We start from the raw sequence: 15988 nt of genomic DNA, 5'->3' as shown, positions 1-15988 counted from the left end.
TCAAATAAAAAAAGCAGAAAACAGTTTGGCGCGAAAAATTCCAGCAGAATTTGTTTTCGCAGTCGGCAGAATTGACATCAACTGCACTTTCCATTTAAAATACACATGTTCGATATCCTTTTACGGTATGACATACCAGCAATGTAAAAAGGTGCAGCTTGGTTGACGTCAACGACGCTGGTTTGAAGTAAAAGCAGCGACCCGAATTAGGCGCGTAAAAAAAGCGACAGCTGTCATACACCGGCATTTTTTGTTAACATTCAGTGTGAATGCTAAACAAATCAACCGCTGTCTTGTTTGTTTATTTATGTCATTACAGTAACCGCTGTATTGTTTTTTTCTTCTTTACAACACAATTATTTGACAATTCAATTCATAGAAAAAATTCCCCCACAAACAAAAAATTGTGTATTTTTCTCACGTCTTTTTTGTTATTTTAACCAAAATTCCAACATATCATAAAATAATTACCAAATCTTTAAGCCCCAATATATATGTAAACAAGGAAATTGTCTAGCCGTGGTTTAATTAAAAAAACATGTGTAAACTCCAACATAAAAGACAAGCCAAATTTATAAAACTATTGTAGAAATAAACAAAAACAAAATAAATAAATATTAAAAATTCACAAAAGAAAAAAACCATAGAAATTCCAACGAAATTCTTGTCAGTTTTAGCCATAAATGACTCAATGCACAACAGAATTGGTCGTAAGATGTTGTTGACCAAGAAACACTGGATCTTCCTAATGGGTGTTTTATGTCTAATGGTCTGTATAGGCTATTGGTTTATAGGGTCCGAAGTTAAACTAAATGGTATGTAATATTCCTATAGCTTAATAAGCTAAAAACTAAATCTTAAGAAATTTTCTTGCAGCTCTTAAACCTTTAAGCAAATATAATAATCAATCTCCAGCTAATGCAGGTGCTGCTACTGCTGTCGATGCTCTATCGCCTTTAGATAATTTCGATTATGAGGAACAACTAGTGGTGCTGTATAATCGTGTGCCCAAAACGGGCTCTACAAGTTTTGTAAATATTGCTTATGATTTGTGTAAGAAAAATCGTTTTCATGTTTTGCATATCAATATTACGGCCAATAATCATGTTTTATCTTTACCTAATCAGGTATGTGGAAGATAGTGTTAAATGTGTATTAGTTGTTGATATATGTAATTATTTTATTCATTTAACACTAGGTCTCTTTTGTACGTAATGTCACCAAGTGGCATGAAATGAAACCGGCCCTTTATCATGGTCATTTGGCCTATTTGGATTTTTCAAAGTAAGTAGAAAATGACGATAGTGTTCCATAGAAAATTTTATGAAATTTGTTAAAAATCAAAGTTGTTTATAGAATTTAGAGCAGACTTAAAGATAATCATATTGTTTTTATAGAAAATTGTTAGCGATCACAGTATTCTAAAGGAAATTTGATAACGATCATAGTTTTCTATAGAAGATGTTTGTTTTCTATAGAAACTTTAAGTATTCTGTAGAAAATTTGATAATCACTATTTTCTTTAAAAAAATTTAATGAAAATTACAGTTTTAGGAAAAAAATTTGATGAAGATCGCATTTTTTGTTTAGAAAATTTGAAGTTCAGAATATTGTAAAGAAAATATGAGTACAATGTAGAAAATTTGATGAAGATCAAAGTTTTATATAGAAAATTTTATAAAGATCTGTTTTCTATAAAAACTTTCTATAAAAAATTACAGTTTTCTATAGAAATTTGATGAAAATCACAGTTTTCTATAGAAATTTTGATGAAGATAACATTTTTCTTTAGAAAATTTGATGAAGATCGCAGTTATTTGAAGATCTATGTTTTCTATAGAAAATTTTACAAAGTTTATAGTTTTCTATTGAAATTTGAGAACGATCTCTGGTTTATAAAGAAATTTTGATGAAGATTGCAGTTATTTAGAATAATGTTTATAACGATTACTGTTTTATATAGAAAATTTGATGAAGATTACAGTTTCCTTTTGAAAATTTTATGAAGATCGCTGTTATTTAACGATCACTGTTTTCTATTTAAGACTTAAGAACGATCACAGTTTTCTTTATAAAATTTTAAAACGATCTCTTGTTTCTGTATAAATTTTCTTGCGGCTTTCCGTTTCCTTTAGAAGATTAGATGAAAACCCTTGTTCCTTGAGAAAATTTTATGAAGATGACAGTTGTTGGAAGATCACAGTTTTCTATAGAATATTTATAAAGATTTAAGAGTTTTCTTTAGAAAATCTGAGAATAATCTGTGTTTTCTATAGAAATTTTAATGAAAATTGCAGTTTACTTTAGAAAAATTGATGAAAATTCCTGTTTTCTTTTAAAAATTAAACAATTTTTACAATAAATTACAAAAATTCTTATTCTTTATCTTTTTAAACTTTTCATTTCCAGATTCCAAATTGCCCATAAACCAATTTATATTAATATAGTGCGTAAGCCATTGGATAGACTTGTTTCCTATTATTATTTTTACGTTACGGTGATAATTATCGTCCAAATTTAGTACGCAAAAAGGCGGGTAATAAAATTGTAAGTTTTTTCGTATTATATAGTTGTTTTTAAATTTTTACTCAAATTTTCTTATAATTTAAAGACATTCGATGAATGTGTAGAATTGCAACAACCAGACTGTGATCCCAAAAATATGTGGCTACAAATACCTTTCTTTTGTGGTCATGCCGCTGAATGTTGGGAACCCGGCAGTCAATGGGCTTTAGATAGAGCTAAAGAATTTAGTTAATGAATATTCCTAGTGGGTGTAACAGAACAAATGGAAGATTTTGTAGATTTATTGGAAAAGTCATTGCCACGGTGAGTAAGAAAATGTTTCCCAGTTAATCAGTTTTTATTTGACTTTTTTCATATTAGCATGTTTCAAGGTTTTACGGAATACTATCGTCATTCCAATAAATCCCATTTGAGACATACAACTTTCAAAATTCTACCCAGAGAAGAAACTGTAGCCACTATAATGCAATCAAAAGTATGGCAAATGGAAACTGAATTGTATAATTTTGCTTTGGCACAATTTGAATTTAATAAACGTAAACTAGTGCAGCCGGATAAGAAACAAATACAAAAGTTTATGTATGAAAAAATTAAACCAAAATAAGCTAAAGTTTGGCAGCTAAAGAAAAAGACACATACAGACTTGTAAATAGTATTGTTTTCCTAAGTAATGTACTTAATTTATGTTTAAAATTGTTCATTTCACAATTGTTTTAAACAAAAACCCTCCTGCGCCCCCCCCTTCCCCCCACACTTTCTCAAACACACTCAATTGCCTTATTTTGTTAAAAGAAGTTAAACATATTAAGAAGAAGGAAACAACATAAATGATATTTTTATTAATTAAATTATATTATTATTATTATGATAACGTGTAGAAGCAATATTTAAAAAAAAAAAAACTTACAAAACATTGAAATAAAATTGTATTATATTAAACAACAACAATAACTTTAACCGTAGTAAAATTTAGCATATCATATTATGTATTAATTTATAAATTTAACATAAAACCAACAAAAATTCCTTAACCTTTTTTTTAATATTTTTACAAAATCTATTGTTTTTATGTATTAATTTCAAATTTTTTCTTTTAAATAACATAATCTTAATTTAGTTTTAAATTTTAAACTAACAAGGTAAACGAAAATAAAAAAAATAAAAAACTTAAACAATTAACATTTTATACCTATGGACAATACTAAAGATGAGAATATAAAACAAAAATATATTAACTATACAAAACAAAAACTCCCATAAATATTTTAGTTAATTATAACAAAGAATTTATAAAAAAAAGTAACGAAAAACACATACAACTAGAAAAAATTTAAAATATTTAACAAATACAAAATAAATTTATGTAATAAATTGTATTAATATCATATGTATAACCCTTAAAAAAGAGGAAATCATTTAAAATGAATAAACAGAATTAATTCTAATTGAAAAAAAAATTGGATTAAAAAACTAAAGAAAAAAGTTTTATTTCAATGAAGATCACTGTTTTTTATAGAAAATTTGATGAAGATCGCAGTTTTCTATGAAATATTTTATGAAGATCGCAGTTTTTTGAAGATCTCTGTTTTCTGCAGCAAATTAGATTAAGATCACATCTATTTTTAAAATATTTGACGAAGATCACAGTATTCTATAGGAAATATGTTAAAGATCACAAGGTTTTTAAAAGATCACTGTATTCTAGAGAAAACTTTATAAAGATCACTGTATTCTAGAGAAATTTTATAAAGATCACAGTTTTCTTTAGATTATTGGATGGATATTAGATGAAGATCAAAGCTATTTTTAGAAAATTTTAAGAAGATCACAAGTTTCTTTAGAAAATTTTATAAAGATCGCCTTTTTTTTGGTGATCACTATGTTCTAGAGAAATTAGATGAAGATCGCAGTTTTCTATAGAAAATTTGATAACAGTTTTCTATAGAAGAGTTGTATTTGTAGCAACTTTTCAATGAAGATCACTGTATTTTTATAGAAAATTTCATGAAGATCGCAGTTTTCTATGAAAAATTTTATGAAGATCGCAGTTTTTTGAATATCCCTATTTGCTGCAGACAATTAGATTAAGATCACAGCTATTTTTAGAAAATTTAACGAAGATCACAGTTTTCTATAGGAAATTTGATAAAGATTACAAGTTTTTTAAAAGATCACTTTATTCTAGAGAAAATTTTATAAAGATCACAGTTTTCTATAGAATGTTTGATAGATATTAGATGAAGATCAAAGCTATTTTTAGAAAATTTTAAGAAGATCACAAGTTTCTTTAGAAAATTTTATAAAGATCGCAGTTTTTTAACGAAGATCACAGTTTTCTATAGAATTTTTGATGAAGATCGCTATTTTCTATAGTAAAATGGTTGGAGATCACAGTTTCCTAATCAAGCATGATGAAAATTACAGATTTCTGTAGAAAATTTTATGTTTCCTATAGAAAATTCAATGAAAATCAGATTTTTTTAGAAAATTTTATGGAAATCACAGTTTTCTAAAGAAAATTTTATAAAGATCAATGTTTTCTATAGAAAATTCTGTAAAGATCACTACTTTTTTATAGAACTTTGATGAAGATCACAGTTTTCTCAGGAAGAATTGATGAAAATTTAATAAAGATCACAGTTTTTGGAAGATCAAAGTTCTCTATATGAAATTTGATGAAGATCACAATTTTTTTAAGAAACTTTTATAAAGATCTATAGAAAATTCTGCGAAGATCCCTACTTTTTTATAGAACTTTGATGAAAATCACAGTTTTCTTATGAAGAATTGTTTAAAATTTAATGAAGATCACAGTTTTTGGAAGATCAAAGTGTTCTAAAGGAAATTTGATGAAGATCACACTTTATTAATGAAAATTTTATAAAGATCACTGTTTTTTTTATAGAACTTTGATGAAAATCACAGTTTTCTTATGAAGAATTGATGAAAATTTAGTGAAGATTATAATTTTTGGAAGATGGCTGCTTTTTCCATAGAAATTTTATATAACAACCAAGTTTTCTATAGAAAATTTTATGAAGATCACACTTTTTTAAAGATCACTTTTTTCTATAGAAAATTTAAGAACGATCACAGTTATCAGTACAAATTAAAATAACGATCACATGCTTCTAAAGAAAATTTGATAAAGATCCTAGTTTTGTAATAAAAACTTGAAAACGATCACTGCCTTCAGTGGATATTTTGAAAAAGATCAATGTTTTCAAAACAAACTAAATCACAAATCACATTCTTTTAAAAATTATTTATAAAATATTCGCCATAACAACCCTTAGACAAAACAAAACTGCCCTTTGAATTGTTGTTTATGCCTAACACAAAATCACATAAATTAATTAAATTTATAACAAAATAATTATTAAATGTCATGTTTTAAAAAATATTCTTGTATTTATTGCATTTACTTAAACAAATGGCAGTTTTAGTCAAAAGATCAAGACGAAAACAACGGCAACGTACAATGTGTTCAAGAAAATGTCTAAAATGGAAATTAAAATGTATACGACGAAAAATCAAGTGCATATTGATACTGCTGGGCTTTAGAAGACTGAGAAGAGATAGAATCTTTCAGCCGCAAAGAACGTATTAAAGAATAAATGGAAATTATGAAAAGAGATGATTTATTAATAAAAAAATGTTAAATATAAAAGAATTCAAATAAAAAATCAAGTATTTTGTTTTATTCCATAAAATGTTTAACTAAATTTGTAACGATCACAGTTTTCTATACAAAATTTGTTGCAGATCGAAAAGTTTGCTTTATTAAAGATCAAATTTGATTCGATCAACTTTTTCTATAATAGATTAAAAAATTTAAAACGATCAACAACTCTCAGCGTACATTTATTGATCCTAGTTTCTATAGAAAATTAGTTAACGATCAATGTTTTGGACAGAATTTTAAACAACGATCACAGTTTCCTAAAGAAAATAACATAATGATCACAATTTCTATAAAAAAAAATGTTACCAATCATAGTTCTCAAACAAAATATTAATAACAGTCATAGTTTTTTCAAAATATTTAAATAACGATCACTGTTTTTAGTCTAGGCTATAGTCTAGTCTATAGTCCTAGTCTATAGTCTTGTCTATAGTCTAGTCTATAGTCTAGTCTATAGTCTTGTCTATAGTCTAGTCTAGTCTATAGTCCCGTCTATAGTCTAGGTCTATAGTCTAGTCAATAGCGAAGTCTATAGTGTAGTCTATAGTTTAGTTTGTAGTTTAGTCTATGGTGTAAGTCTGTAGTTTAGTCTATAGTCTAGTCTATAGTCTAGTCTATAGTCCAGTCTAGGGATGCCAATCGGGACTGGTTTTTAGAAATCCCGGGATTCGGGATTTTTAAATAAATCCCGGAATCCCGATATCGGGATCCCGGGATTTTCGGGATTTCTAAATCCCGAAAAATATAAAAAAAATTCAAAAATCTTAATAATTTACCGACAAAAATAAAATGTTTTATTTCATATTGCAATATGAATACTCTTAGTAGGTGTTTACTTTCCAATAAGCATTTTGTGAAAAGAAAAACAAATTAATTCAAAGTACATACTTAGAATAAAAATCTTTCCATCCCAGGCACTGAATAGTAGAATAAAAACCTGAAATAATACCCATGATATCCAAATTTACAATGGTTTCCAAATAATATTTAAATAGTATGTGTAATGGGGATCCATACGAGGCTACATAGAGCACCTGTACTGCACCTATATCTCCTCCACCTTATATCCCGTGTTCACTAACCAAGGGAATTATCTTCTCGCCATCTTATTGACAGGTTGACTTCCATTATAGATATCCGATAGTATCAATGCCTATTTATTGCCCTTTTTATACCCTTAGTAGGGATGGTATATTGGGTTTCTCCGGAGTAGTGCTTTGTTTTATACTGTCCTAAAATCGCTGATGAAATTTGAAATGATCGGGCTTTTGATCCGAGCCCCCATACAAAACACAGCTTTAAAAAAGAATTAGTGTCCACAATTCGCTTAAAAAGAGAACTGTCGCAATGAAAATTCAGCATAAAACATTTTATGTAACCGTAAATTCGCCCTCCAAATTTTATGAGGATCGACTCATATGATGGCGTCCTTCCCCAAGCATATTTCAGAAAAATAGTTTTTTAACAATAAAGTGCTAGGATATATCGGAGGCGAGGTATACTTTTATTATGAAAACAAAATTACATTTTTAACTCTCATAACTGGTGAATGGGGTTATATGGTCGGCCTCGCCCGCCTATAATTTCGTACTTGTTTATTTTTATATATCCGATAGTATCTATGCCTATTTAGTATAGCAATGAAATTTGATATTCGTAAATCCCTGACGAGCCAAACCTCTCTACCAATTTTATGTGGGTCGGTTCATATTTGACCCTACCCCCATATAAGGTCCCGTTAAAAAAATGACTTTAACGCTCATTACTGGCTTAAAAATACGAGTATAGCGATGAAATTCGATACACATATGTTTCATGCGAGCCCAAAATCTCTCTACCAAGTTTTTATGTGTTTCGGTTCATAATTGACCCTACCCCTACATAAGGTCCCATCCAGATAAATACTTTAACGCTCATTACTGGCTTACAAGTACGAGTGTAGAGATGAAATTTGAGATAAGTAAGTTTCTTACTCGCCAAAAGCTAAGAAACTTTATAGGAACGTAAATCTTCCTACCGGAAAGTGTATGAACCAAAATTGGTCTAAAAAAATTATGAAAAATTTTATAAAACGGTCAATGATTCACCCTACCTCTCATATAAGGTCCTATCAGTAAATTGATGAGTAATATCACCCTGATGTTTATAGAAAAGCATATTCGGCATAGCCGAATATAGCACTCTTACTTTTTTTTGATATTTCAGCTTGTAAGTTAGTAGAGTCATCTTAAGTCCAAAACTTTTTTAAATTCTCTTATTTAGTACTTTATAATGTATAAAATAGCGGAAAAATACTTAAAAATTCGGGATTTTAAAATCCCGAAATTTCCCGGGATTTCATTTTTTAAAATCCCGGTTTTCGGTACTTTCAAATCCCGAAAATCCCGGGATTTCGGGAATCGGGAATTCCCGTTTGGCATCCCTAGTCCAGTCTATAGTCTAGTCTATTAGTCTAGTTTATAGTCTAGTTTATAACCTAGTCTATAGTCCAGTCTATAGTCCAGTCTATAGTCTAGTCTTTGGTCTAGTCTGTAGTTTATTCAAGAGTGTAGTCTATAGGCTAGTCTAGAGTCTGTTCTATAGTCTAGTCTGAAGTTTAGTCATAGTCTAGTGTATTGTCTACTCTATAGTCTAGTCTTTGGTCTAGTCTGTAGTTTAGTCATAGTGTAGTCTAGAGTCTGTTCTATAGTCTAGTCTGTAGTTTAGTCTATAGTCTAATGTATTGTCTAGTCTATAGTCTAGTATATATTGTAGTATATAGTCTGGTCTATAGTCTTGTCTATAGTCTATTCTATAGTCTAGTCTATAGTCTAGTCTATAGTCTAGTCTATAGTCTAGTCTATAGTCTAGTCTATAGTCTAGTCTATAGTCTAGTCTATAGTCTAGTCTATAGTCTAGTCTATAGTCTAGTCTATAGTCTAGTCTATAGTCTAGTCTATAGTCTAGTCTATAGTCTAGTCTATAATCTAGTCTATAGTCTAGTCTATAGTCCAGTCTATAGTCCAGTCTATAGTCCAGTCTATAGTCCAGCCTATAGTCCAGTCTATAGTCCAGTCTATAGTCTATTCTTTGGTCTAATCTGTAGTTTATTCAATACTGTAGTCTAGAGTCTGTTCTATAGTCTAGTCTGAAGTTTTAGTCCATAGTCTAGTGTATTGTCTACTCTATAGTCTAGTCTATAGTCTTTGGTCTAGTCTGTAGGTTAGTCAATAGTGTAGTCTATAGTCTAGAGTCTGTTTTATAGTCTAGTCTGTAGTTTAGTCTATAGTCTAATGTATTGTCTACTGTATGGTCTAGTATATAGTGTAGTAATAGTCTGGTCTATAGTCTTGGCTATCGTCTATTCTATAGTATAGTCTATAGTCTACTCTTTTGTCTAGTCTGTAGTCTTGTCTATAGTCTAGTTTATTGTCTAGTCTATAGTCTAGTCTAGTCTATAGTCTAGTCTATAGTCCAGTCTATAGTCCAGTCTATAGTCCAGTCTATAGTCCAGTCTATAGTCCACCTATAGTCCAGTCTATAGTCTAGTCTTTGGTCTAATCTGTAGTTTATTCAATACTGTAGTCTAGAGTCTGTTCTATAGTCTAGTCTGAAGTTTAGTTCATAGTCTAGTGTATTGTCTACTCTATAGTCTAGTCTATAGTCTTTGGTCTAGTCTGTAGGTTAGTCAATAGTGTAGTCTATAGTCTAGAGTCTGTTCTATAGTTTAGTCTATAGTTTAGTCTATAGTCTAATGTATTGTCTACTCTATGGTCTAGTATATAGTGTAGTATATAGTCTGGTCTATAGTCTTGACTATAGTCTATTCTATAGTCTAGTCTATAGTCTACTCTTTTGTCTAGTCTATAGTCTTGTCTATAGTCTAGTTTATTGTCTAGTCTATAGTCTAGTTCATAGTCTTGTCTATAGCCTAGTCTATTTTCTGGTCTATAGTCTTGACTATAATCTATTCTATAGTCTTGTCCATAATATAGTCCATAATATCGTAAATAGTATATTCTATAGTCTAGTCTATATTCTAATCTATAGCCTAGTCTAGAGTCAAGTCATTAGTCCAATTTTTAATATCGTTCGTTATAAGATTAAGTGAGTACATGTTTCACGTGGTCAATATTTGAATAACTTCACCCCCAATGTAACCTTTTCATTGTGTGTAAATGTGTATTATTTGTTCTCTAAAGAAAATATGAATTTTAATAAGGACAGTAAGGGCTCACTATAACGAATAGAAAAATAATAAAAATTGGATGTAAATATTAAGTTAATCTTTTGTTTAGCTATGTCATATGTAGCTGATATTGTAAGTTATTTAAGAGTGCAGGAAAATTGTGACTATTAAATGTTAACACGAAATTGTGAATTCTAAAAGAATATTGCTTTTTTTGTGTACAGTACTGTATTATACTTACATACATTTTTTGCATATATTATAGGAATATTGTATGTATAGTGCATTTGATTCGAAGCTCTTAATAAATTTGACTAAAGAACGAATGAAGGTGTTAGTTTATTAAAAGTTTTACAACAAGACAAATTATTAAAAAAAAATATATAAATAAATCAACTAATTTTTATAAAGAAAATATATTTTTAAACTGATATCTTAATAACTTTTAAAACCATCTAAAAACGTCCTGAAAAAGTAAAGAAAAATGTCTTCGGAATTAGTTTTAAAATTGGAGTTAGAAGAACCTAGCCTAAAGGCACAACAAAGGCTTTACAGGAACTAAGAGAAACCCCGGAAAATATACGCAAAGGCTTAAAAGAATTTAAAGAATTATTGGAAGGTTCGAAATAAAGATAAAGTTTTGAAATTAAATTTAAAATTTTTAAAAAATATATTAAATATAATTTTTAGGCTTAACCGATTTAAATATACCCAAGACGGATGAAAAGTGGCTGTTAACATTTTTAAGAGCTTGTAAATTTTATCCAGAAAGTGCCAGAGATCTGGTAAGTTTTTCAAAAAAAAAAAATATGTTTAATAAATAATTTTCTAAATTAATTTTTCTCTAGGTAAGGACGTATTTTAATATACGCCAAAATATTCTGAAATTACAAATCTCTTAACACCGCTGAAAGTGAAACAAGTATTTGACGCCAATATAGTAAGCCTACTACCGCAACGTGATCAGGAAGGTAGACGTATTATAGCAACACCGCTGCTGGCGGTTAGTATTTAAAAAGCAATTGTGTAAACTATTGATAAACCAACCCCACCCCCAAACTTTTACAGATCGCTGGAATCCGAAACTTATATCCTTGGATGTCATCTATGCCGCCAGTACTTTATGCACAGAACTCATACAACTTGAACCGGAAACTCAAATAAATGGTGTTGTCTATATAGCAGATATGAAGGGTTTAGGCATAAGTCAAGCTTACAATATACACCCAGTAGAGCACTGCGTACTCTTAACTATATACAAAATAATATACCCTTAAGAGTTAAGGCAATACATTTTGTTAATGCGCCAAAAATCTTTGAACCCATATTTGGCGGTGTTAAATATTCTTTAACGAAAAATTTGCCAAACGTATACTAATACATAGTAAAGGGTTTGATTCTCTACATCGTTATATATCACCGAATATTTGCCGGAATGTTATGGCGGTACCTTAAAAATGGATTTGTTATATGGTCCCGAAACATATAAGCTGCTGTTACCATATCAGGAATATTTTGAAAATTTTGATAAATATGGTTTTAAAAAGTACTAAATTTTGACATTTTGACCGTGTCAAAAGTGTAATAAATTTCATTTTATTTTGGTAAATAGTGATCAAACTGAGTTTCTTAATTTTCATTGTTTCCGAAATTTTTAACTTCATTTTATGTCTGGGTCCTTATTATATTATAAAGCTAATAATTTACTACAATGGTCAATTACGGCATTCTGACAGGTAATCCTTCTCTGGGAACCCATATTATTACCTCTGAGGTCCATGGACGAGGATAGACTATAGACTAGACTATAGCCTAGACTAGACTAGACTATAGCCTAGACTATAGACTAGACTATAGACTAGGACTATAGACTAGACTATAGACTAGACTATAGACTAGACTATAGACTAGACTATAGACTAGACTATAGACTAGACTATAGACTAGACTATAGACTAGACTATAGACTAGACTATAGACTAGACTATAGACTAGACTATAGACTAGACTATAGACTAGACTATAGACTAGACTATAGACTAGACTATAGACTAGACTATAGACTAGACTATAGACTAGACTATAGACTAGACTATAGACTAGACTATAGACTAGACTATAGACTAGACTATAGACTAGACTATAGACTAGACTATAGACTAGACTATAGACTAGACTATAGACTAGACTATAGACTAGACTATAGACTAGACTATAGACTAGACTATAGACTAGACTATAGACTAGACTATAGACTAAACTATAGACTAGACTATAGACTAAACTATAGACTAGAATGCAGACTATAGACTAGAATGCAGACTAGACTATAGACTAGACTATTGGTATAAAACAATAACAAAATAAGATGGAAACAGCTGTTTCACTTTTTATATGTGTTTACATAAAAATACATCCCTGATCTAATGCGACTTGCTTGTTTTTTAAATCATTTTAAAAAATGAAGATAGCTATACGACTGTCAAATTTTCCATCCGTATTTTCTCTCAATGTGTCACAAAATTTTGACAGATCATATTACTTGTGTGCTCGTGTGAAGGGGGCTTAAATAATACTTATACAATTAATATAGAAATATAGTATAGATAGGTATTTACCCCCAGAAAATATACGCAAGGGTTTAAAAGAATTTAAAAAATTATGCGGAAACCTATAACCTGATGTCTTCCCATCAGGAATATTTAGAAAATATACAAAATATGGTTTTAAAAATGATCTGGGTAAACAATTTTATTAAAAACAAGAGGCGCCTTCATCAAAGTATAAAATTAATATAATGTTAAGTAACTTCTTGGGTCATTGTAATTTAAATGACCTCGTACTAAATATACAAAAGTTTTCCGATTATTTAATTTACATAAATTCTACAAATTACTATAATATTTTTTTAATAAACTTTAGTATTTTAATTACATACCTAATTAATGAATAATTTACTTTAATATTAAGAAATCATGTCATGACTATAGGTAAAATAAGAAATTTTTACTAAATCGGCGTTCACATTAAACAAATCCAATTCAAAATCTTTAAATTAATCTTAAATATCTAAAATGTAAACCCTAAATTATAATTCTCTTCAAGACGATCACTAATTTTAAACTAATATATATGTACATACCTCAGGCCGCAATTCTTTTTTAAATAAAATTTTGCTTTAAATTAAATATAATTTTAGTTTATTAACACAATTTCAACAAGTCACACTATTTTTTTAATAAATTCATATTTATTGGAAAATTTATACTAAAGAAAATATTCCATAAACATGTCCCCCGAAATAAAATGTGGTGATTTAATATTAAAACTAGACTTGGGTCAACCCAGTGCCAAAGCCCAGGAAAAAGCTTTACAGGAACTAAGAGAAACACCCGAAAATATAGAAAATGGCTTAAAACAATTGCAAATATTATTAGAAGGTCTGTAAAAAAAGTGAGCAATTGATTAAAAAAATTAACATAAAAAAATATTTAATATAAATTCCAGCCGAAACTGATTTATATATACCCCAAACGAATGTCGAGTGGTTGATGAAGTTTTTGAGAGCCTGTAAATTTTATCCGGAAAGTGCTAGAGATTTGGTAAGATATAGAAATTGAAAGTAAAGCAGTGTTAATTTTTACATTATATAACGAGAATCGTTGCAAATTTAAAATTTTTATTCAAAAAAACAGATTCCGTATTCTCATTTCTCGATAGGAATAGTTTAGATAAACAACAGCTTTCAAAATTCGTTTTAAAATTATGAATTTTGTCGACCTACCTTTAATACAGAGGAAGATGCATCGAAAAAACATATTGTATTGTGTTCAACATTGTGCTGAAAACACTATAAGTCCTAAACAGAAGATGAAGATGACTATTACTAGTTTAAAAAATTCAAGTAAACTTACTTAGGTTAGGTTAGGTTGATAGCAGGATGTATACTACATCAAATCCGAAGAAATACACTAGGCCACTATCGGGCCTGTTGTGCGCTCCTTACTTACTTACTTACTTACTTACTTACTTACTTACTTACTTACTTACTTACTTACTTACTTACTTACTTACTTACTTACTTACTTACTTACTTACTTACTTACTTACTTACTTACTTAATTACTTACTTACTTACTTACTTACTTACTTACTTACTTACTTACTACTTACTTACTTACTTACTTACTTACTTACTTACTTACTTACTACTTACTTACTTACTTACTTACTTACTTACTTACTTACTTACTTACTTACTTACTTACTACTTACTTACTTACTTACGTACTTACTTACTTAGTACTTACTTACTTACTTACTTACTTACTTACTTACTTACTTACTTACTTACTTACTTACTTACTTACTTACTTACTTACTTACTTACTTATTACTTACTTACTTACTTACTTACTTACTTACTTACTTACTTACTTACTTACTTACTTACTTACTTACTTACTTACTTACTTACTTACTTACTTACTTACTTACTTACTTACTTACTTACTTACTTACTTACTTACTTACTTACTTACTTACTTACTACTTACTTACTTACTTACTTACTTACTACTTACTTACTTACTTACTTACTTACTTACTTACTTACTTACTTACTTACTTACTTACTTACTTACTTACTTACTTACTTACTTACTTACTTACTTACTTACTTACTTACTTACTTACTTACTTACTTACTACTACTTACTACTTACTTACTTACTTACTTACTTACTTACTTACTTACTTACTTACTTACTTACTTACTTACTTACTTACTTACTTACTTACTTACTTACTTACTTACTTACTTACTTACTACTTACTTACTTACTTACTACTTACTTACTTACTTACTTCTTACTTACTTACTTACTTACTTACTTACTTACTTACTTACTTACTTACATCAGTACACTTTTCCATTGATCCATTGATCTTTTCTGTTTACTTATTTATATCTTTTCCCTTTAAGGTCAAACGTTATTACAATATACGCCGAAAATATACCGAAATTACAAAGGACTTGACACCCCCAAAATTGAAGCATGTTTTTGATGCAAATTTAGTAACCATATTACCTCAACGTGATCAAGATGGACGTCGTATAGTTGTAACAGTTTCAGCTGGCAGTAAGTGTTTTTATTAACACCACAAAAATTAAAAGAAGAAATAAAATTTCCTTCTCTTTCAGAACCCTGGAACTATAAAGTCATACCCCATGAAAATGTCTATGCTGCCAGTACTCTCTGCACCGAACTCATACAACTGGAACAGGAAACTCAAATAAATGGTGTAGTCTATATAGTAGATTTACACGATTTATCCATTAGTCAAGCTTTACAGTTCACACCTTATCGCATGAAACGTGTGCTCGACTATATACAAAATAATATTCCACTCAGAGTCAAGGGTTTGCATGTTGTCAATCAACCGAAAATTTTTGAACCCATATTTGCGACAATTAAAATATTTTTCAATAAAAAATTTAATGAACGTATAATATTACATGGTACGAATTATGCTTCGTTACATCGTTATATCTCGCCCGATTGCTTACCAGAATGTTATGGTGGTACTTTGAAGACGAAGTTAATGTA

At 29.1% G+C, this 15988-nt stretch overlaps 1 protein-coding gene, 1 long non-coding RNA gene and 1 pseudogene across 2 annotated transcripts in view; all 3 read left to right on the top strand.

The window, feature by feature from the left end:
• The first annotated feature begins 465 nt into the window (after positions 1-465).
• LOC119612502 lies at positions 466-3292 on the top strand (annotated as a pseudogene).
• A 7965-nt stretch (positions 3293-11257) lies between these two features.
• Positions 11258-11994, top strand: LOC119612501. Its single transcript, XR_005232145.1, has 2 exons — positions 11258-11382; positions 11448-11994. It is a non-coding gene; the product is annotated as an uncharacterized LOC119612501 (long non-coding RNA).
• A 1569-nt stretch (positions 11995-13563) lies between these two features.
• The window catches only part of LOC119612500 (alpha-tocopherol transfer protein-like), a 2663-nt gene continuing 238 nt past the window's right edge, over positions 13564-15988 (top strand). Inside the window, exons 1-4 of the mRNA XM_037968311.1 lie at positions 13564-13819; positions 13887-13981; positions 15364-15520; positions 15583-15988. The exon at positions 15583-15988 is cut by the window's right edge and continues 238 nt beyond it. Coding sequence (XP_037824239.1) covers positions 13669-13819; positions 13887-13981; positions 15364-15520; positions 15583-15988 — 809 coding nt within the window. The 5' untranslated portion in view covers positions 13564-13668. The remainder of the gene's footprint in view (positions 13820-13886; positions 13982-15363; positions 15521-15582) is intronic.

The sequence above is a fragment of the Lucilia sericata genome, unplaced genomic scaffold, assembly GCF_015586225.1.
Source record: "Lucilia sericata isolate MDLA Ls3-8-SP2 unplaced genomic scaffold, ASM1558622v1 Contig001717F_arrow, whole genome shotgun sequence".
In the NCBI taxonomy this organism is placed as follows: domain Eukaryota; kingdom Metazoa; phylum Arthropoda; class Insecta; order Diptera; family Calliphoridae; genus Lucilia; species Lucilia sericata.
The sequence above is the reverse complement of the archived record's forward strand: the minus strand, read 5'-3'. Positions and strand labels throughout refer to the sequence as shown.